Source organism: Cyclopterus lumpus, chromosome 9 (assembly GCF_009769545.1).
Source record: "Cyclopterus lumpus isolate fCycLum1 chromosome 9, fCycLum1.pri, whole genome shotgun sequence".
Classification (NCBI taxonomy): Eukaryota; Metazoa; Chordata; class Actinopteri; order Perciformes; family Cyclopteridae; genus Cyclopterus; species Cyclopterus lumpus.
The window spans coordinates 2018858-2042024 of record NC_046974.1 but is presented as its reverse complement, the minus strand read 5'-3'; the positions used below and the strand labels follow the sequence as shown (position 1 = coordinate 2042024).

General features: G+C 42.5%; 2 protein-coding genes across 3 annotated transcripts; one reads left to right on the top strand and one right to left on the bottom strand.

Annotated features, from left to right (window-relative positions):
* Positions 1-11754: 11754 nt before the first annotated feature.
* LOC117735832 (natterin-3-like) lies at positions 11755-12778 on the top strand (the record flags this gene model as incomplete). The annotated part of the gene is made up of 1 exon (XM_034540719.1): positions 11755-12778. A coding segment is annotated over one exon (984 nt), but the record flags the coding sequence as incomplete, so codon positions are not given.
* A 2907-nt stretch (positions 12779-15685) lies between these two features.
* On the bottom strand, positions 15686-19052 carry LOC117736445 (natterin-3-like). Of its 2 annotated transcripts, XM_034541794.1 has the most exons (4): positions 18787-19052; positions 18397-18550; positions 18214-18295; positions 15686-17508 (listed from the first exon to the last, which is right to left on the bottom strand). In XM_034541794.1, exons 3-4 carry the CDS (start codon positions 18293-18295, stop codon positions 16400-16402), a joined length of 1191 nt encoding a protein of 396 aa, XP_034397685.1. In that variant the 5' UTR covers positions 18397-18550; positions 18787-19052; the 3' UTR covers positions 15686-16399. The 2 variants fall into 2 exon arrangements, with proteins under 2 accessions (XP_034397685.1, XP_034397684.1); XM_034541793.1 differs by lacking the exon at positions 18397-18550.
* Positions 19053-23167: the final 4115 nt, after the last annotated feature.

Here is a 23167-nt window from a genome sequence, read left to right as displayed (position 1 = left end):
CAGAACACATTTTTATATATGTAAACAATTGGAATCAAAATAAATCTGAATTTAAAAAAATAGAAGAAATTCTAATTAAACATAAACATCCGAGGTGGCTAATTTCTTGGCAAGAAGACCATTCAATTTCATAATTTTTAGACATCTATATTTCTTCACTTGCTAACCAATGACAGGCTTGTTCTGGTCCTGTGGCTGGCTGCTGACGTTTTGCAACTAGCTCATCCTCTTCTTCAAATTTACTGTCAGACTGTCAGATTTTTCCGAATTGTGATCCTCACATTCTGAAACGTCTTCCACTACATCCTGATCAAAAGATTCTTGCCATCTCGATCAGTTGTGATAAGGAACCACACTGGAAAAGCTATATTTATTGGGTCCACACTGTCTTGTTTTTATTCCTTTCCGATTACCAGTTTACACAGTCAGGTTTAAGTTATTGTCGTAACCACTAACACCTTTGACTGGCAAGGTGCTGTGAATCCATGATATCCATCTGCTATAGCGTGGCAATTTGTGTAAAAGTGTAGGTCGTGTTTTTTAATATCAAGGGTATTTTCTATTTTGTGATTTAAATAAACAAAATGAATAGCCATATAAGTCAACCATAGTCTTATCATTGTGATTCGAGCAATAAAATCCTAATCAATCTATAGGGATGCTATTAGTGAATTTGCTACCAGATGAAACCTAGTATTAAAGCAGGAGTTTAGAGGCCACACTGATCAGTCTCACTGTTGCAGGACCATGCGGTGCAGCACGGAATGAGGCTTTTATGTCCTCTTTGTTTTTGAAGGTGCTGCAAACGGTCTCTGCGGTAACGGCCATTGCTTCTTTAAATAAATCCCCATCTGTAAAAGGCTTCTTGTGCTTAGCCACACAAAATGATGCTTCAGTTGTAGCCTTATTTTGAGAAGTGGGTTGTGTAAAAAGCGACTGCTGAGACTTCAATTCCACTTTCAGCTCTTGAACTTTCTTTGCGCGGATTGCGCTCTGGTGGATAGCCGCCTTTGAATTTCTGATGGTTAGTGTTGTGGAGCCGCTCCACATTCCCTCACTTAGACAGCCTGTGACTGGTGGCACAACATACACACACACACTTGTCTTTTACCAAGGTCAAAATAAATTACTCCTCCCATTCTGGATGGAAATGGTAGATTTTCGCCTTCTTTCGTGGCGCCTCCGCCATGCTCGCTAGTGTCACTCCTTGAAGCAGACTGAAAAGAAATGTAAAAATTAACATTAATGTGTATGTCACGTCAAAAAAAAGAAACACTTGATATAAAATAAGCCGGTCCGTGCTATCCGAGAGACTATATAGCTACTGCTACATCAAGAATGCCATACCTTTCGATGTTTGCAGCTTCTTTGGGGTGTCAGGCTGGCGGTTGGTTTTGGTGGTGGCCACTCCTTCCCTGTAAGGCCCCCCAGGGTTTTAGTGCCCCAGATTGACACTGCTAAGTCTTTGAAAAATAAGGAGTCACGGTGGTTCCTGGTAATTCGGACCCAGGCCTCTTTCCTCATACTAATGTCTCCTTCCAAGGTAATCTGAAAAAAATCCTTGCACGATAGTTATTATATTAACCAGTGAATACAGATGCAGAGGTCTTGTTTACTTCTATACACTATGTGTTTCATTGTCTCAAATGGGTACAAATATTGTACCTTGTCTCCAAAAGGAGATTCAGATGGTTCCTCTCCAGTCTCACATCCAGTTTCTGAAACTACTTAAGAGTTTAAGGTAAACACAGTTGCAGTCCCTACTTTGACCCACTTTCATCGGGAACTATAGTTCTCCAATTTCACTTAAACCAGTTTAGTGAATATGGACCTACTTAGTTATTTTTTTATGACTGAACCTTATTATTAAGTGTTAGATAGATAGATATAAACTTTATTCATCCCCAGGGGGAAATTAGTTGGTACCAATTGGATCAACGGCTGCACTTCTGTTTTTCTGATCCTCTAACCTGTAACAGAAGGAAATATGTCATGACCAACTACATTATTAGAAATATTACGAATATGTAATCAAATATATTAAGTGAAGCTATCTGGCTATTTATAGACAAGACAGGTAGCAGTGCACCTGCACAGAGTTCATCAATATTCGTAAATCATTAAAGACCAAATCTGGGTTGTATGTGGTACTTATGTCATCTAGAATATAGCAAATTAAGTAATGAGAACTCGCAGATAAGTGGATGCATATGTCAACGTGTCTGTTTGAAATCAAAGTTAGGTTAAATAAAAAATGGACAAAGATCAACTCCCACTGTTTTCTTGTTTCCTGCAGTTGCAGGGACACTTCCTTGTATTTGTTTTGGTAGATAGATATGTTGTTTTTCTTTTGCCTCCTTCAAAAGTTTCTCTGGAACAACTCCACCAACATTGTTGTCGTCATCACCATCCTCATCTGAGAAACTGTCAGAGGATGCGCTCCCTGACTTTTTTGAAGGGAGTTGGGCAGATTGGAGACTTTCTTTTCAAAATGTTTCTTTCTTGAAAAAGAAAGATGTATTAGTTAATATTGGGGGAGTGAACCGACATGCATTGCTTTGGCATTACTTTTCTCTGGCGGAGGCCGGCGAAGTCTCCTTCAGCAGTCTCACACTGGACCCGCTTGCCAGCTGACAGTTCCTGCTCGATTTCCTCTCTTGACTCTGGAAATGACGCTGGATATAAGTACCTAAAAGCAGCACCTGCTATATGTTTACATATATATAAGTATTACTAGTAGCTTGTATAGCATTTTAACATTAGCAACCCATTTAGAGGCTACAAACAGAAGATATTGGGAGTTAACAGTTAAATGGGATAGTGGCCGTAACTTAACTAACGGTAGCGTTAAATACAGCTAACGGTATACAGGTTTGCTGTTTCGTTTAATGAACTGTTGAACGTTAGTAATTAATGAAATACATGAGCTGGATAACTTACCCTTCAGAAGCAATATCCGAGCCTTGAAGAATTCCTCCTGCCAGCGCACCCAGTAAATCTTCTTAATATCATATAGGCCTACGTTGCTGTCAAAATCCTTGATATTTGAAGAGGGTACAATCTCCTTACACCCATCGTCTATATATTTTGCATAGGCAAACGTGGACTCCAGAGGGTTAAGAACTTTTAGACACTGCTAGCTACTCCTGTTAATCGCAAGACATGATACACGTACCAAATCCTTGCGAAAATGCATGTTTATTTAAATTTTAATAGAAGCTTAGTGTCACGGCCCGTCGGAAACGTAACAGCGTTAAGTGTCATCTTAAAAGCTGCATTTAAATGACATCATATCGACAATCAGTGGACAGAAATAAATCGTAACGTAACTACTGCAGTCATTACTTACCATTTTATTACCGCCAGTAGCCGTGCCTTCATCTGTGTCGGCCATAAACGGTATCACGTTGGTTCTTCTCAGCCGAGGGACAGAATCTTGGTCCAGTTTGGCGACTTCAGCGTCAGAACTTGGAGTCCTTGTCTAGTGTCCAAAAGAAATGTATATAATTTGCTTTAGGAATTTAAGATGAAAAACAATACATGACAAAGCTCAAAGGAGATCTTTAACGTCAAAACGTTAACTGACGTTATTACAAAACAATAACATTAACATGCACTTCCCGACTCCTAGAAACTAGTGGACGGTACCGTTAGAACCGGCCTGGTCGATTTCATATTCATCAAGTTACAAGTCTCTAGCACGTTCACAGACAAGGTTTATACACATGTATCTCTTTGGTCAATTGACCTCTGACCCCATTTGGCGTGATTGTGGGAAGAATTCAGAACTACACTTTGCTTGCTCCTAATCACATGATATTCGTTTTGGCAACTTATTGACCGTCACAAGTAGCTATGACTTTCACAAGTAGACATTTACCTGTTTTGTTCATAACCACATTATTAATCATACAAACAGTACAGCATTGGCAGCATTTGGAATCAGTTTTTATTTATTATTTTCTTTTAAAAAGGTGACTTTACCCTTCCTGAAACCTGTTGGTGTTTTTGCTGGATCTAATTTGTTAGTTGTTCATTAAAATGCATAAAATTACATTTAACACGCAGCACCTATTTAAACTACTGGAGAGTATAGCAGTACTTTTGAGTTCAAACATTTACTTAAACCTTCCTTTTGAAACTTGTACAAAATTCAATGTTGACATTGTGTAAGGGTTACAGGTACTGGAACTCGAGCACAACTCAGAGGCAGATGGACAAGCAAACTCTTTTACTTCGTTTCAGGCAAACAAATCCCAGAAGGGGCAAAATGCAGGGTCGACAGGACAGACGAAACGGGGTCAGAACAGGTGGCGCAGGCATGGGCCAAAGGTACGCTTTGGCACTAACACACAAGACAATCTGGCAGAGGACAAGTGAGGTAGTGAGGGACTAATGAGGAAACGGGCAACAGGTGAAACGGGCAACAGGTGAAACAGGCGTGAGGACCAGGTGAAGGGACTGAGGGATGATCAGGTGTGACGGGCAGGATCTGAAATGACATGAGGGTGAAAACGACTAATAAGACGTTCGTGGCACATTGCTTATATTATATTTTTGCTTTTACTGTTCTCGACAATCCAGTTCTATTTCATGAGCAATTGGAGATCTGATAGGTTGAGACGTTGGTCAGAAAATGTGGAGATGTTTCCATGATATACAAAGAAAAATTAATAACCAACTTGATGACAGACACAAAACCAACATCTCTGATTGTGGCTATTTAAACCAGCAATTTATTTTTTTATTTTCTACAATAGTGGGCATTAGACACTCTGGCTTCATGTGGCATAAAGGTCAAATGCGGCTTGTTGTTCAATAATTCTCTATAATTAATTCTATAAAAGTTTATTTTTTATTTTTATGAAAACTATGACAATTTTAGTTTCTGCTCTCACCAGAAGATTCCAACACCAACCTGCCATATTATATTGGCTGATCACCAGTTTTTTGGAGGAAGTGATAATGCAATTTAATAAGAACTCCAACTGTCCGTAAAGTGTCCCTCCTTCATCTGGCAGACAGAATAGAGAAATGCTGCCAGCTCACGATTGAAATGTTCTGTGTCTGTGTGTGAAGGGAACCCGTCAGAGTGCATACCTGTCGTTTGTTTTTTGTTTGTGATGCAGTGAACCGACCTGTTCCTTGTACAGGTTGCTATGGAGACCTGAGATTGTGAATCCACTTCAAGTGTCTTTCTCCGTCTACTGTATGTTTGGCTTTGACGGGGCTGAAATATCTTCTGTCGCGTTCTAGTGTGAAACCTAGCCTGCCACATCTGAAATGTCGATCGACGTGATCTCTGGCCGATTCTTCGAAAAGAGAAAGTTCACGGAGTACACAACTCCATGTGTACAGTCAAAGTGCAACACACCACCTGGAAAAGCAAGCAACATTTCAATACATTTGTATTTACTCGTATGCTTTTAAACATGTTCCTTCTTTCCCACCTCCCAAAGAGCTTTGGGTAAATCTCCTTGAAATTCAGCATCTCCTCCAGTCGGTTGATGGAACGCTCTGAAGTGACACCAAGTGCTGCACAGGCATCCTGTAATTCATGTGTCTGAAAATAATCAATGCAGCTTTCCGTATACAGTCTCGTGAAAAATATGCACAACTTCAATTATAATACATTATTAACTTTATAAGTGCATGTATGATGTCTTCAGCCACCTTTTAGTTGGACACCTTGGTCTCTCCTGACCTTTTCTTTAACCCCTTTTTTACTTGGGTCTTTGGGAGTGTGTGCTTGTATATATTTTAAAAGACAATAACACTACTTGTCTACATTTTTTTGTCTAAATTATTTTCCAACCAAAATATGAAATTTAAATTCAAGCGTTTCTATTTTAAAATGAAAGCCATTCAGTGTCTCTCTGCAAACAGAATCCCTTCATTTGTTAGCGCCAGGATTTAAAATATATATTTTGGCAGGACAGTTTTGTTGGCTTGGAAAGCTCCATAAATTAGTAGTTTTAAATGTATATTTACAAATAATAACATGCTTTTGAACCTCTTTCTGTCAATAAAGTCAAAGCCCGGACCGGGTGAAAGTGCATATTGTTGACTCAGTGGTTACATAAGCCTGGAGCCGTTGGACTGGTTCTTAAATCTGATGGTGAGTGCTTCTCATACATTTCAACCACTTGTCACATTTGTTCTTCACTAGTTGTCTTTTTTTTTTAGAAGGGGAATTTATGCAAGACATTTTACTGTCAGGATCTGTAGTGGATCTGTAGTGTTGTGTCGTGTTTCCTGTTTTATTTTGAAGTCCTTGTCTCTCGTGTCCTCTGTTTCTCTGCACTTCCTGTCCCTGTGATTGTCTGCCCTGTCTCTGATTGTTTCCTCCTGTGTCCAATCACCTGCACCAGCCCTCTGTATTTAAGTCCTGTTCGTGTCATTCCCCTTTGTCGGTTCGTCTTGTCTAGATCATTGAAGATCATGTGTGTGAGTCTGTTTTGTTTGTTTTGAATCCTGTGGAGCAATAAAGTTGCCTTTTCCAGTGTTGACGGTGTTTGGGTCCAGTTACCTGCAGCTGCACATAACAGAACGAACCGACCAAGGATGGACCCAGCCTACAACCCCTTCGAAGGGACCCGCTTGGCCTATGGGGGCCCTCGTAGCCTCCAGAAGGGGAATGTAGAGTTGTAATGGTTTTTTATATATACTTGCACATGTAAATAGGAAAGTCCATGTTTTAAATTAATACATAAGAAATATATGACAATCAATAAGGGATATTATGAAGAATATTCTGAAGGAATGTGTTTGGGAAACATGGGAGAAAAGTCACTGTCCCTGTATAAGTATGTTACTGTAAAGGTGTAATCACTGAATAAGTATTATTGTAACTGTATGCTGATTGTTTTATGTTTTATAGTTATCATAACTATAAAGATGACTCAGGTATGAATGGAATGTATTGATCCAAGGAGGCGTAGTCAAAGTAGTGGTCTCCCTAAGAGACTGGAAGAGAGGCATTTATTTTGAAGGAGCCCATCTTACTGTTTAGGGCCGAAAGGGAAGAGATAAGGGAAGTAGCATTGTGTTTTATTGCTTAGAGAAGTCCGCCTCTTTGTACTGCAAATGTCATGCTGTGTAGTTGAGGTATATGCATGCATACCTGATACTAACCAATGGAGAAGCTTTATGCTCAGTGTATGGATTATACTTAACCTTTCGAAACTCTGTAAGGCATTTGTTCTCTCACGTGAAGGCGGTAGACAGTTAACTATTTTAACAGATTTTTATTCATATAAATCGTTATTATAGCCTGTGGACCCAACGACACGTGAGCGCGCCCGGCTGGGACAGAAATCTATGCTTATGATCCTTATTCTTTTATTAAATACTTTATATTTTAAATTACTGGTCTCAGGACGTCTTTCAAAGCGCAGGAAGCTCAGAATTTCGGTTGAACTTAACAGGAACTACAACCCCCATAGGGCCTCGGCACCAAACCCATTTGAACGGACCAGCTTGGCCTATGGGGGCCCTCGTAGCCTCCAGAAGGGGAACTACAACCCCCATAGGGTCTCGGCACCAGACCCCTTCGAAGGGACCCGCTTGGCCTATGGGGGCCCTCGTAGCCTCCAGAAGGGGAACTACAACCCCCATAGGGTCTCGGCACCAGACCCCTTCAACGGGACCCGTTGGGCTTATGGAGGGCCTCGTAGCCCCAGGGGCAGAGGTCACGCAGGCCCAGCCCCGGAGTGGGGGGCGCAAACCTCCGGACCGCGTCGGTAGAGGGTTCCGGCTGCCGCCTCTGTGCCACAGACCACTCCGGTTCCCGCAGTCGCCTCCGTGCTGCAGCCCTCACCTGTTCCTGTTGCCGCCTCTGTGTTCCGGCCAACCCCAACTTCCTGTGACCTCCCAACCCTTGCTTCCTTTGACTTGTCCCAGGACGCTCTCCGGGACATGATGGAGTCCCTCCGAGCGTTAAACATGGTCCTGCTTCGGCCGCAGTCCGCGCCGGTTCCTGCTGACGCTGCACCGCAGTCCACGGCGGTTCCTGCCGACGCTGCGCCGCAGTCCACGGCGGTTCCTGCCGACGCTGCGCCGCAGTTAACGCCGGTTCCTGCCGATGCTGCGCCACAGTCCACGGCGCAGTTTCGTGTCCCGTCGGCGCCCCGGCTGACCCCAGCTCCTCGTGTCCCATCGGCGCCCCGGCCGACCCCAGCTCCCCGTGTCCCGTCGGCGCCCTGGCTGACCCCAGCTCCCCGTGTCCCGTCGGCGCCCCGGCCGACCCCATCTCCCCGTGTCCCGTGGCCGCCCCCGGGTCCCGTCGCCGCCCCGGCCGACTCCGATTACCCGGGTCACGTCGCCGCCCCGGCAGACTCCGTTTCCTCCTGTCCCGTTGCCGCCCCGGCCGACTCAGGCTCCCTGTGTTCGGTCTCCACCCTGGCCGCTTCCGGCTTCTGTTCCCGGGGTTCCTTTGACACGGCCTACGGCTCCAGAGCCCGGTTCCCCTGAGCCCGGTTTTCCAGAGCCCGTCCCCCGGAGCCCGTCTGTCCGCCTGGTGGTCGCCCTTCTGCCCTTCCCCCGGAGCATGTCTGTCCGCTTTTATTTTGAAGTCCTTGTCTCTAGTGTCCTCTGTTTCTCTGCACTTCCTGTCCCTGTGATTGTCTGCCCAGTCTCTGATTGTTTCCTCCTGTGTCCAATCACCTGCACCAGCCCTCTGTATTTAAGTCCTGTTCGTGTCATTCCCCTTTGTCGGTTCGTCTTGTCTAGATCATTGAAGATCATGTGTGTGAGTCTGTTTTGAATCCTGTGGAGCAATAAAGTTGCCTTTTCCAGTGTTGACGGCGTTTGGGTCCAGTTACCTGCAGCTGCACATAACATTTACAAGCATTCACTTAATTTAAAAAGTGTAATTTCCACACTGCTTGAAATGAAAATGTTCTCATATTCATGAACAAACAAGATACAGATGCTCCTCTTTCACGTGATTAAAGTCTTGTTTTTCTGTGTGCGTTCTCTTTATAAAAGTCTCTTTTTAACTGTCTCGCTGTAAACAGATGATGTTCTGACCATTGAGGATATTAAGGTGGGTTTTATGTTCCGTTATGTTTCATTTGCAGATGAAGCTGTCCGTGTTGCTGCTGTTGGCCCTGCCGGCTTTGTGCACTGCATCAGGTAAACTGAACAAGCATTAGTTAGAATCTTTCTTTTCTACATGGCCTCATGTATGTGTTGGATGAGGATAAAGCATGCTTTACCACAGAATGTGGAGGGACAAGAAAATATGGAAATAAGAGGAATTCACTTAAATATTATGAGAATACACAAATATAATTGTAAATTCTAACTTTTAAATTGATTTAAGCTCCTCATGACCGCTGTGCTGTTTGTTTTGTGTAAGGTCAGTGAACTGAAATCACCTCTGTCTCCACCAGCTTTTACCTTTTTCTTTTTATAGTTTATGTAAACCACAGGTCTGAGATCACCTTTTACAGCAGCTAATTGTATGCAATATGACATGCAACACAGTCATGTGAAAAGCGTTCATATTTTTATTTATACAGTATATTCAGATGTTCTTGCCAATTACCGCCCTCAAGGTTTCTCCATCGTTGGCACCGTGAACGTCGTCTCATTTAATGCACAGTGGTGTAGTGGCTAGCACTGTCGCCTCACAGCAAGAGGGCCGAGGGTTCGATTCCCGGTCGGAGCGGTCCTTCTGTGTGGAGTTTGCATGTTCTCCCCGTGGCAGCGTGGGTTCTCTCCGGGCTCTCCGGCTTCCTCCCACAGTCCAAAGACATGCTGCAGGTTAATTGATCTCTAAATGTCCCATAGGTGTGAATGTGAGAGTGAATGGTTGTATGTCCCTACATGTGCCCTCGATGGACTGGCGGCCTGTCCAGGGTGTCCCCTGCCTTCGCCCTATGTCAGCTGGGATAGGCTCCAGCGCCCCGCGACCCTAATGAGGATAAGCGGTATTGAAAATGGATGGATGGATGGATGGATGGAACATTTCCCAAAAACTAAATCTGATCAAAAGAGAGGTATGTTCACATCCTATTGATGTGTACTGGATGAGGACAGAGCAGGCGTTTACACAGAATGTGGAGAAACAAAAAATTATGAAAATATGAGTGCAAAAAAATGATTTCAAAATTTGATTTGACCTCCTTGTATGACGGCTGTGCAATATGTAAAATGTCTATAATATGGGAATTGAGTAAGTACAAGATCTTAAAATGGTCATTTGAGTCAAAAAGTAATGGAGATGATAGCTGGTATTAAACTGAAGTTCAAGGATTCAAGGACAATTTATTGTTGTTATGCAACAAAATGCAGTTTTACCCCATTTGATTCACAGGAAAAACATGACAAACTAAACGGCAAAGTATTTTTTTATTTGCATCAGGAGGAACGTAAACAGCAGCAACAAAATGATTACCGATTATAATATAACAAATTAAACGTGAAGGAACATTGTCCATCACATTTGACTGTTTGACTGCAAAGCATCATTGATGTAAATATTGGGTTCCACCTCCTCCCGTCCCATGAGAGTCGGACCAAACGTTAGCCGGGGGCAGATTGGATGCTACATCGTAGCTTTAGATCACAGCTGGGTTCTTTAAGCTCGACTCAACTGCTCTGTGGCGTTCGGTCCGGTTGGCCGTGATCGACCTCAAGGTCCCCACAAAGGAATCCAATCCCTAGGCTTCCCTCTAAGGCGGTGATGAACGTAATCTGTGAAAATGCCATAAATGCTCCAGTTTTAAAACAAAAAGACAACAAATGAAGACTAATTTTGCTAAATTAATTTGTAACCAATGCAAAACTATTTTTTATTTCTTACTATAACTTAAATAACTCTTATTTGGGGGGGCATTTCTGCATTTGATAGTGAGTGAGATAGACAGGATAAACGGGGGAGAGACGGGACGACAAGCAGCAGAGGACCCTAAACCAGAACTGAGACCGGGACTCGGCCTTAAATGAATGGTAATCAGGGAACCAGATCCCCCGAAAGAAATTCACCTTTTTGGCACCTCATTCGCACAGTACAGCAACTCGATTGACCTGAGAGTTGTCCTCAAAAGACTTGAGACTCGACTCGGACACAAGACTTGGGACTTGTGTATAATCTATATTTGTTTGGCGTACAAAACATGAATAAAATGATTGTCGAGCTGAATGTTATTCCCTTTACTATAATGCGTAACCTTACACATCTGGTGCACATGCCACTGCATCAACAACACCATGGCCAGCATATTCTGCTGTGCCATTAGTCATAACCTTTGGCTATAATAACACAAGGCCCAGACCAAAGAATCACTTGATGCAACACCTTCAACATGAAGGGTACTGGGTTGTCCACATCAAACTTCATCAGGCACCTAAAAATACACCTAGATAGGAGAGTCACTTAATAATATGAAAGTTGATGTTGGCACCTATGGATGGTTAGCAAACATGTTCAGCATCTGTTTTACTTGAGCTTGCTACGAGCTATGGAGGTTCACTGGATTTGATCTGCGTTATATTTGATGACTGTTTGCCACATGTGCCCCCCCCCCCTCTATAAAATCTGTATTCCAAAAGGCAGTAGGAATAAAACATACTTTACTGATGTTATTTAGTTTATACTCAAACTTTCTTTCCTGCTTTTACACAGCCCTCTTGCTGGACCCAGGTCTGGGGGGCAGGGTTCCTAATATCACTGCTAACAGATCTACAAGTCAAGCTCTTCCAACTCTTGTCAAGATTAAGAACACACTCGACCGGTATGTTTTGGAACGGGACGCCTCGCTTAACATCAATCAAACCAATCTGGAGTGGCAGATCTTTAGCCGCTCTGTGCCCCATGGAGCAATTTCAATCTACAACAAATATGTTGGACGCATCGACTACGTTTGCCAATTCTGGTGCAACGCCGGCTTCTACAGCCCAAACTTAGGTCCTTACTGCCACTACTCATATGGAGGGAAAGAGTACAATAGCTTTGTATGGCCATTTGAGATTCTTGTGAACAAAGATAACTTTGAGTTTATGGAATGGAAGGATGGCTCTTACGGTTCAGTGCCTCCGAATTCCGTCAAGACCTGCTCCAAAGAAGTATATGTTGGGATGAACGAGTATGGTCTTGGAAAGGTGGATGTTAACGATAAGGTATTCTACCTTCCCTGGGAAGGTTCTGAGTATTGGTACAGGTACTACCAGGTCCTGACCTTAAACAAAGAAATATACAGTGAGCACTTGTCTGAAGTGAAGTATAAGACTGATGGGGTTAAACCCATTGAGTATCCTCCAGAGACCATGCGCAAGTCTGCCATCACCAACTACCAGTGCCAGACAGTGACAGGGACAGCAACCCTCTCAAAGACATACCAAGTGGAGCAAAGGTGGGACACCAGCTTTTCTATCACAGCGGGTGTCCAGACCAGCATCACTGCTAGAATCCCCATAATTGGCTCCATAGGAATCGGGTTTAGCGAGGAGACGACCCTCCAGTTCACCAAGGGGACAACTTATATTGAGTCCACCACCCACACTGTTTCTGTTGAGTGCAAAGTCCCACCAAACCAGTCCTGTGGCGTCAGTATGGTGGGATATCAGTACGGGGCAGAAATCCCTTACACCGCACGCCTCAGCCGCACCTACAGCAACGGGGAGACCACATGGACGTCCATCACCGGGACCTACAAAGGTGTCCAAATGGGAGAAATCCTAGCTGTGATGGATCGCTGTGAGCCTGTACCTGATCCCACGCCCTGTCCCTGAAATAATGATGAAATACAACACCTGACCAATTGCATGTGGGAAACCCATAACGATGTATTGTTAAGCAAAAAACAAACCTTCTTTTATAATTGATATGCCTAGATATATATATTAAATCACAATAAAACTACTTGGTTTTCATAGATTTTTTTCTTCTTTTTTTCAACAAATCATTTACCAGGTAACAAATGAAACTTCATGAAACATTTGTATTTCCATAACTACACCTCCAGTAACTTCACCTTCTTCCCCCTTGTTTTCCTCTTTTATCCCCCTGTCTCCTAATCAAGTTCTTACCTTGGTAACCTCTGCCCGCCCAACCACCTGCCCCCTTGATCCCATCCCTTCTCACATTCTCCAGTCCATTGCTCCGGACCTTCTTCCCTTTCTCACCCATCTTATTAACACCTCCCTCTCAACCGGCTGTTTCCCTAACTCTCTGAAGGAGGCAAGAGTCAACCCTCTCCTGAAGAAACCCACTCTCGACCCATCTGAAGTCAACAACTACAGACCTGTCTCTCTCCTCCCCTTCCTTTCCAAAACTCTAGAGCGAGCTATCTTTAACCAAGTCTCCTCCTTTCTCCACAGTAACAACCTTCTAGACCCCCACCAGTCTGGATTCAAGACAGGCCACTCAACAGAGACTGCCCTCCTTGCTGTCTCTGAGCAGCTTCACACTGCTAGAGCAGCCTCTCTCTCCTCTGTCCTCATCCTTCTAGACCTTTCCGCTGCCTTTGACACAGTGAACCACCAGATCCTCATGTCCTCCCTCCAGGACCTGGGTATCTCAGGCACCGCGCTCTCACTCTTCTCATCCTACCTCACCGACCGCTCTTACCGGGTAACCTGGAGAGGATCTGTGTCTGAGCCTTGTCCTCTGACTACTGGGGTCCCTCAGGGTTCAGTCCTTGGTCCTCTTCTCTTCTCTCTGTACACCAACTCTCTTGGCTCTGTCATTCGCTCGCATGGCTTCACCTACCACAGCTATGCTGACGACACCCAACTGATCCTCTCGTTTCCCCAATCCGAAACACAGGTAGCAGCACGAATCTCTGCCTGTCTGACCGAAATCTCTCAGTGGATGTCCGCTCACCACCTGAAAATTAACCCGGACAAGACTGAACTTCTCCTCCTTCCAGGAAAAGGCTCTCCCACCCACAACCTAACTATTAACTTCAACAACTCAGTGCTGGTTCCGACTCCGACTGCCAGGAACCTCGGTGTGACGCTCGACAGTCAACTCTCCCTGACTGCTAACATTACCGCAATAACACGCTCCTGTAGGTACATGCTGTACAACATCAGGAGAATACGACCTCTTCTCACTCAGAAGGCGGCACAGGTTCTGGTCCAGGCTCTGGTCATCTCACGGCTGGACTATTGCAACTCCCTCTTGGCAGGTCTACCTGCTAATGCCATTCGACCTCTACAGCTCATCCAGAATGCAGCTGCTCGACTGGTCTTCAACCTACCGAAATTTACCCACACTACTCCGCTCCTCCGCGACCTTCACTGGTTACCGGTGGCCGCCCGCATCCGCTTCAAAACATTGGTACTTGCATACCGCGCTGTGAACAGATCGGGTCCGGTCTACATCCAGGACATGGTCAAACCGTACACCCCAGCCCGTTCACTTCGCTCGGCTTCTGCCAATCGGCTTGTAGCTCCTTCACTTCGAGCTAAACACTCAACAAAATCACGACTGTTTGCTGTGCTGGCTCCTCATTGGTGGAACGAGCTCCCCATTGACATCAGGACAGCAGAAAGTCTCTACATCTTCCGTCGCAAACTAAAAACACATCTTTTTCGACTATACCTTGAATAGGTAGCACTTAAACGCCGTAGTAGCACTTAAATGTCCCTTACCGATAGCACTTTGTTGTTTAGCACTTTAGTAGCACTTAAATGGCACTTACGGATAGTACTTTGTAGTTTAACTTTATTGAAGAAATTGTACTTGCTTGATTCTTGTTGTTCTGAGTTTGGACTCATGGTTTAATGCACTTATTGTAAGTCGCTTTGGATAAAAGCGTCAGCTAAATGACATGTAATGTAATGTATTTAATTGATAATGTAAAATATCACATAACATGCAAACTTAATATCCGATCAAGTAGGAAGTGTCGTCACCTTATCAGAAGATCGTGGTTTGATCCCCGGCTCCTCCGCATGGTGAAGGGTCCTCGGGCAAGACACCAAAGTCTGTGCGAGCTTCCTTGAATGTACAGTAATTTATATCGTGATAGGCAGAGATAAAATATGTTCCAAGTGTCACTTTCAGTGCTGCATAGTTACAGCGTACTCCTGCTGTGGATTCTGTTGCTAGTTTTTCTTCAAAGACAATTTAAACTATATCATTTTATAATCATGCTAGATTTAAAAAACAGGATTAAAGATAAATTGAGCATCGCATGGTCCTGACACTAAATGAAAATGTCCTGTCTGTGAAATTTGTTTTCACAAAGTAAGTAGAATTTTTTTTAAACTTTTGGAAGTTTTAGAGTTATGTTTGTTATCTGTGTTTTTAAGTGGTGAAACTTAAACTTAAACCTTGTCAAATAAATTCCAAATGTCGATGGGATTATCCAGAATAAGGGTTAAGAGATGAATAAACACAAATAAGATTATTTGAAAGTCCTGTAAGTAGCTAACTGTTCTGAAGTGATAAGTGCAGAGGCACTGGACTGGAAGACAAAGTTCCCGGGATTCCCATTATAGTGGAAGTTCAGTCAGGAAGACTCTCTACACTCCTTTTCATTCATTGTCTCTATATTTATTACTCTAAATGGCCAAAGACTTGTTCAAAGGTTATGTATTTGTCATAAATTATAGTTAAACTCTCTCCTGATTGAACTACTGTCAGTGATGATCTAAATAGATGCCTGACTGCATAGCTTTGCAGTCCACACTGTATTTGGTTTCAATAGATGCAGACAGACACTAAACATAAACTTTAATGAACTTTAATGGTTATAGTACATCATGGTTTTAACTCAACATTTTCTCTGACAACCAATCAAAAATGTCTGTGACTGTAAAAATGTACACACAAAAGAAGTTTTCATATTCTTTCAGGCTAATCTCTTTACACTGAGTTTTAGTTGTATACAGTTTCACAACAACTTAACCATTAGACATGAAGAAAACATGATGATACACATGATACATAATGTGATATACGTTCGAAAGCACGCAGGAATTTCCCTCGGGGCAAAAAACTGCTTTCATTTATGCCAGACATGTACTGGGTATGTATGTGTAAGGCATTGTTTAGGCACACTTTATTTAAATACTTTGTGTTAAATATGGTAAATTATACTGTATATACTGTATTTCTCTGGGTCAGGACCCACATGTACGGTACTTCACTCCCTGACATCGAGTCCATCCATCGAGTGCTGCCTGCGGAGGGCTCGCAGCATCGTCAGTTGTCAGCATTTTTTGCAGGAAAAGCATTTTATAGTTGGGTGTCATTAATTAGGTATTTAACAACACATGCATGAAAAAAAGTTGTGATTTTTCAAAGTTATATCTTTTCATAATGGCTGGTTTACCTGTTCAAGATGTATATGGTGATGTGGAAATAAGAGTTAAAATGGTCCAGAATGTGAATTGGGTCCTGATGGTTTGTCATTTTAGAAAAGCTCAACACTGAACCGCCTTATGAACTCCTGACGGGACAAGCCTTGGCATCAGGAACGGGTTGACAGCGCTCCGCCAAAGCTGTAGCATCACGATTGTCGACGCCGTGATAGGTCCCGAGGATGTACGTCGATGAGGTCTTCCCGTTTCTGTATCGGCGACTCAGGCGTGCAGTGAAACAGATATCGGCCTTGTACTTCTGCATCTCCATTCGGACATTGCAGGAATGATTTGGTGGGACTATGACCTGCAAAGGAATAGAGTGGGAGACCTCCTCTATCGTAGTTTGTCCTCCTGAGAATGTGAATGACAGGTCACCGCTGACCTCAATTCCTCCAGAAATGATCTCTGGGATTCCTCCTTTGAAGGTTGTTTTGATTCCCAACCTGAAGGAACCGCTGATGTCCCACCTGCTCACTCTCTGAGATCTCCCTGTGAGAGTGGGTGTTTTCACAACTGGTCTGCACTGGTTGTTGATGACTTTAGTGGTGAACATGGAGTCCGGGCGATGATACTTAAACACTCTCGTACTAGTGTCGTATTTGATGTCAGAGATCTCCTCGCTGATTACATCTTTTCCAAAGGTCAGGACCATGTAGGACTTGTAATAATACTCAGAACCTTTCCAGGGAAGGAAGAAAGCCTTGTGCTTAGTATGTACCTTCCCAAGACCGTACTTATTCTTTCCAACATATATGTTCTCATGGGAACAAGTTTTGACTGCATGTCTGGGCACTGACCCATGGGAGCCATCCTTCCACTCCAGTAACTCAAAGTGGTCTCTGTTCACCAAGATCTCAAACTGGGAGGCACCATACTCTTTGTCGCCGTAGGGGAAGTTGCAGTAACTACCCTTGCTGGGGTTGTAGAAACCAGCATCACACTTGTACTTGCAGATGTAGTCGATGCGTTTTGCATAGTTGTTTTGAAGCGAAATAGCTCCGTCGGGTAGAGAGCCATTCCATGTCACCCATTTCAGGTTTTGGCTACCATCAAACAAGGTGGAAGCTTTATCCTGTCTCGTTCGTCTCGACACACAAGAAGACAGACGAAATCGATGAGTTACCATCGTTGTGTTGGAGGTGATGTAAGGCGTCCTGTCCCTTGGCGCCAGTTCCAGTATGGAGACTGGGTAAAAGAAAGGGAATAGCACATGCACAGTGTGTTAGTGTCATTGGTCAGCTGTATACTCATTTTCACTATTAAATTGTGGATCACAATCAATTATTACAGTTGGAGAATTCATTGTCTTTTGGTTATTGTTTGACTCATTATGACGCTTTCGTGATAAAAAGATGAAAAGTCATGTTTGATTATTGTGACCACTATGAACTGAAATGAAGCTCTGTTAGGTTGGAAAGTCGATACTTTTGGATGCTTAAGCCTGTAGTTACAGCTGCCATTCACTCCTCACACATGTTTACTCCTGCTTTCGTTGTGGTCAGTAGAGAGAAGGCAGCTTTAACACATGGAGCGTAGACTTCTATACAACCAAAGGAGTCGCCCCCTGGTGGTCAGGAGAGAGAATGCAACTTTAACACATGAAGCATAGACTTCTATACAACCAGAGGAGTCGCCCCCTGGTGGTCAGTAGAGACAATGCAGCTTGACTTCACTCTTCAGGACTGGAGGTTGCCGACTCTAGCTAGTCAATAGTGTAATTTGTGTCATTAGTCTGAGGTCATTAGTCTTTTTTATCATCTTCATCTTTTATGAAAATATGTAATCGTAGAGTTAAAAGACTTATTAAGCAGCTTTTCCCAGTCTAGATATATTCAATAAGTAATGCACAAGTATACTTTTGTTCTTGATGAAGAAACTTCAAAGAAATACCATTTTTGTGCTGTGAGCTACCCTGAAGAGTAGCAGCAGACACAGCCGGCAGGACCAGCAGAAACAACACCGACAGCTTCATCTGGAGACAAAATAGAGGCCAAAACTATGAATACATATTTATTACACCATTAAATCCTTTAATAATAACCATGCAGTATATTATCAGCCGTTTCCACACACTTTGTGCAGTTATGTAAAGTTTCCTGTTTGTATAGTTGTGATGCACTTCTTGGTTTTGCTTGTTTGTGAACTGTAATCTGGCTACTGGGATGTTTTGTCTTGGCTGATGAGTCTGGACCATAGACCGTTGTAGTTCCTGCACTCATTTACGCCCCTGAACAGAATAAAGAACAGACTCTTCAGACTGTTTTTGAGTCTCCTATTTCTCAAGTCGAGAAACTTCACATGACAAAATGAAAAACGCATAATATGATATGCACCCAGCTTTTAGCGTTGACCAAATAGTTTAGTGATAACCAGATCTTCAAGCTGATTGAGCTTTGATGGTTTCTCAGGAACCCAAAGTTTCTGTCTGGACAGCCCGACACGTACAAGCTCATGTTTACTTACTTGGTCCAACAACGTCAGGTCGAGGGGCAAAAGGTCGACGGGCAAAGGTCCAACGGGCAGCAGCGGATCGTGTAGGACCCTTCAACCGGGCTGAAGAGTCTTCTGAGAGCTTTTCTCTGTTAAGACTTGCCCACCTTTGATTCCTGTCTCCTGGCCAGGATGGTTCTTGCTTTGGTCTGATACGGGCAGGTTGTTTTAAGTCTTCATGTTGGATCATGTTGGATCGGGGGATCAGAAACAACTGGCTTACTCGGGCGTATGTATGAGCATATTTAGCAATGCTTTTCAAATGTATGATGTTCACGCCCACGTTTTCTAATTATATTCAGACTATAATAATAAGAAAAAAATGACGATAGACTTTATTAACATATTACGTCACGTTAATTAGCAACATCATTAGAAAATGAAAATGGGGCATTTAAACAAACAAAGATAATTACTTGAGTACAAGCGAGGCAATATCTTTCCTCCACATTTCAACAGAAATGAGCGAAACTTTCTGAATAAACGGGCAGAGAGTTGCAAACTGATAAGTAAGGCGAACCGCACAACAGCATCTTATCCTAACGTATCGTATCTCTTTCTAACTGACCCTAAGGCCCTCTGGGACATAGCGCCTGTAACACCCGTTAGTTGTGTGTCTGTCTCCCCTACACCTGTGGTTTCCCCCTTATATACACTCCCATTATTTCCCTTGTCCCTGCCAAATTGTCATGTTTTCATTGTGTGTTTAGTCCATGTTGTAGATTCCATGTGTTTAGTCCATGTTGTACATTCCATGTGTTTAGTCCATGTTGTACATTCCATGTGTTTAGTCCATGTTGTACATTCCATGTGTTTAGTCCATGTTGTAGATTCCATGTGTTTAGTCCATGTTGTAGAGTCTTTTGTTTAGTCCATGTTGTAGATTCCATGTGTTTAGTCCATGTTGTACATTCCATGTGTTTAGTCCATGTTGTACATTCCATGTGTTTAGTCCATGTTGTAGATTCCATGTGTTTAGTCATGTTGTAGATTCCATGTGTTTAGTCCATGTTTCCATGTGTTTAGTCATGTTGTAGATTCCATGTGTTTAGTCCATGTTGTAGATTCCATGTGTTTAGTCCATGTTGTAGATTCCATGTGTTTAGTCCATGTTGTAGATTCCATGTGTTTAGTCCATGTTGTACATTCCATGTGTTTAGTCCATGTTGTACATTCCATGTGTTTAGTCCATGTTTCCATGTGTTTAGTCATGTTGTAGATTCCATGTGTTTAGTCCATGTTGTAGATTCCATGTGTTTAGTCCATGTTGTAGATTCCATGTGTTTAGTCCATGTTGTAGATTCCATGTGTTTAGTCCATGTTGTACATTCCATGTGTTTAGTCCATGTTGTACATTCCATGTGTTTAGTCCATGTTTCCATGTGTTTAGTCATGTTGTAGATTCCATGTGTTTAGTCCATGTTGTAGATTCCATGTGTTTAGTCCATGTTGTAGATTCCATGTGTTTAGTCCATGTTGTAGATTCCATGTGTTTAGTCCATGTTGTACATTCCATGTGTTTAGTCCATGTTGTACATTCCATGTGTTTAGTCATGTTGTAGATTCCATGTGTTTAGTCCATGTTGTACATTCCATGTGTTTAGTCCATGTTGTACATTCCATGTGTTTAGTCCATGTTGTAGATTCCATGTGTTTAGTCCATGTTGTAGATTCCATGTGTTTAGTCCATGTTGTAGATTCCATGTGTTTAGTCATGTTGTAGATTCCATGTGTTTAGTCCATGTTGTACATTCCATGTGTTTAGTCCATGTTGTACATTCCATGTGTTTAGTCCATGTTGTACATTCCATTGTAACAGTTCAGCTCCACACCTTCTTTCTGTTAATAGTTGTTTTCTTTATCTGTTTGTCTATTAACTCTCTTGTCATTTCAGACCGGTCATTCACACCTGATCATCCTTCATTCCCTTCACCTGGTTCTCACGCCCATCTCACCTGCAACCCATTCCCTCGTTAGTCACTCACTACTTAGGTTCCCTCACTTGCACTTGTCCTCTGCCAGATTGTCTTGTGTTTTGAGACCAAGTTCTCCAGTGTGTATTGGTCATGTCTTGTCCTGAAAATATTCTGTTCAGTAAAGGACTATTTCTTACTACCTCCGTTTCGTCCATTGTGCTTGGGTCCCTGGTCTTCGATCCGTGACATCCATGTGTTTAGTCATGTTGTAGATTCCATGTGTTTAGTCCATGTTGTAGATTCCATGTGTTTAGTCCATGTTGTAGATTCCATGTGTTTAGTCATGTTGTACATTCCATGTGTTTAGTTCATGTTGTAGATTCCATGTGTTTAGTCCATGTTGTACATTCCATGTGTTTAGTTCATGTTGTAGATTCCATGTGTTTAGTCCATGTTGTAGATTCCATGTGTTTAGTTCATGTTGTAGATTCCATGTGTTTAGTCCATGTTGTACATTCCATGTGTTTAGTTCATGTTGTAGATTCCATGTGTTTAGTCATGTTGTAGATTCCATGTGTTTAGTCCATGTTGTAGATTCCATGTGTTTAGTCCATGTTGTAGAGTCTTTTGTTTCCCCGTACCTGGACTCCTGCCTACTTCCTCTGCACCTGAGCTGTTGCCTCACCACATTAGTTTTTGTTATTAATTTGCCGTTATGTCTCTTGTCCTTTTTAAGTGTACAACTTGGCCCTCGGAAATGATTTTAAATCTCAATTGGACTTTCCTGGATGAATAAATGTTAGATACAAATGTCTTAAAATATAAATGCACATTAAAAGTAAAACATCCAGTTAGCATTTTTGGGCAAAATCTTGGTCCCTAAATGTTCGTCTTTAATTTCTTACAGTAAAGAATTCTGTAAATGTACTTAATGGCGTGAAGCAGCTTGATACCTGGCCACCATTTGTATTTGTTGGAACGCTGTCCTCAGGTCCATTACACCGGCCGCCAGCAGAGGGCAGCAACACACTGAAAAGCTCCACATCGAGGGTTTGGACCTAAAAGGTTGGATTCAGTCTTTTCACTTAAGAATACATCCTTCATAAATGATTGTACGTGTATATATAAACACATATATAACTTTATATTTTTTTTATTAAATTGTCATAGGGCATATTTTTTTTAATATAAATATCAATGAACGATTTAATCACGGCGGTTTTATATGAAACATTGTTTTTCCCTGATTTAACATTCAAAACGTATTATATATTTTGAAGCTTTTAATTTAAATAAATACATCAAATTAACAAAAAATAATATAAATAGCAGAATTCATGTCAGGTGTTATGTTTTGATTCATTACAGCCATTTTAATGATATTGTGCTGAAGCGTTGTAGTTTCAATGTAACAAAAGCGTGCATGTGTCGGCCATGTTGGAGGTTAACAGGACACTGAAATGGTTTCACTCTGCAGCTCTCAATGGCACTTAACTAGAAATGAATAAAACATACACTCCCATCTTTCTATCTTTCTTTCTATCTATATCTGCCCATCTCTGTGACACACACACAAACTCTCCACCAACCTCTTCCTGCTTCACTAAACGCTTCTTTAGCAGCATGAACTAAACAATAGTGAGAATAAAACAACAATAACTCAAGTACATTTACTCAAGTACTATACACAAGTACAAAGTCAAGATACATGTACTTTACGTACTATTTTCTACTTCTCCATCTCAGAGGTTCATATTTTACTTTCTCACAGGACAAACATGATGATCTTATAACTATTTATGTAGATTTTATTCACAATGCAACACACATTAATGCAACAGGAATATTAATTCAGAAACATGAGATATAGTAAAACAATGTACTGATCAATCAATACTTTTCACAGTACTTATACTGCAGTAAACAATGGGAGTACTTCTATAAATCAGTCACTGATGAACTCAAAAGGTTTTAACGGCATAAAAGATGATCAAATGTCAGATCTCAGATGCAACCGTAAACACTAATAAATTGTGTGGGGGGACAATTAGTCCGAAGGTCGCAGGTCACGCTCTGTGCCGTCTGCAGAGCACATTCTCTAGACGGCGTCCAATAGAAGGTCACAGGGAGAGAGTTTTAGGAGAGCCTGCACTTTGCTGTGTCCTTGAAGGTCCCGCCAGGCTTCATTTGAGTGAGCTGTTCCATTTCAGGGGCGGGCGGATGGATGGACGGGTAGATGGGTTAATGGATGGATGATGGGCGGGCGGATGGACAGGTGGATGGATGGATGATGGGTGGATGGGCGGGCGTATTAATGGATGGATGGATGAGTGGATGGGCAGGTGGATGGATGGATGGATGAGTGGATGGATGGGTAGATTAAAGAATTAAAAAGGCACAAGGCAAGGCAAGGCAAGTTTATTTATATAGCACAATTC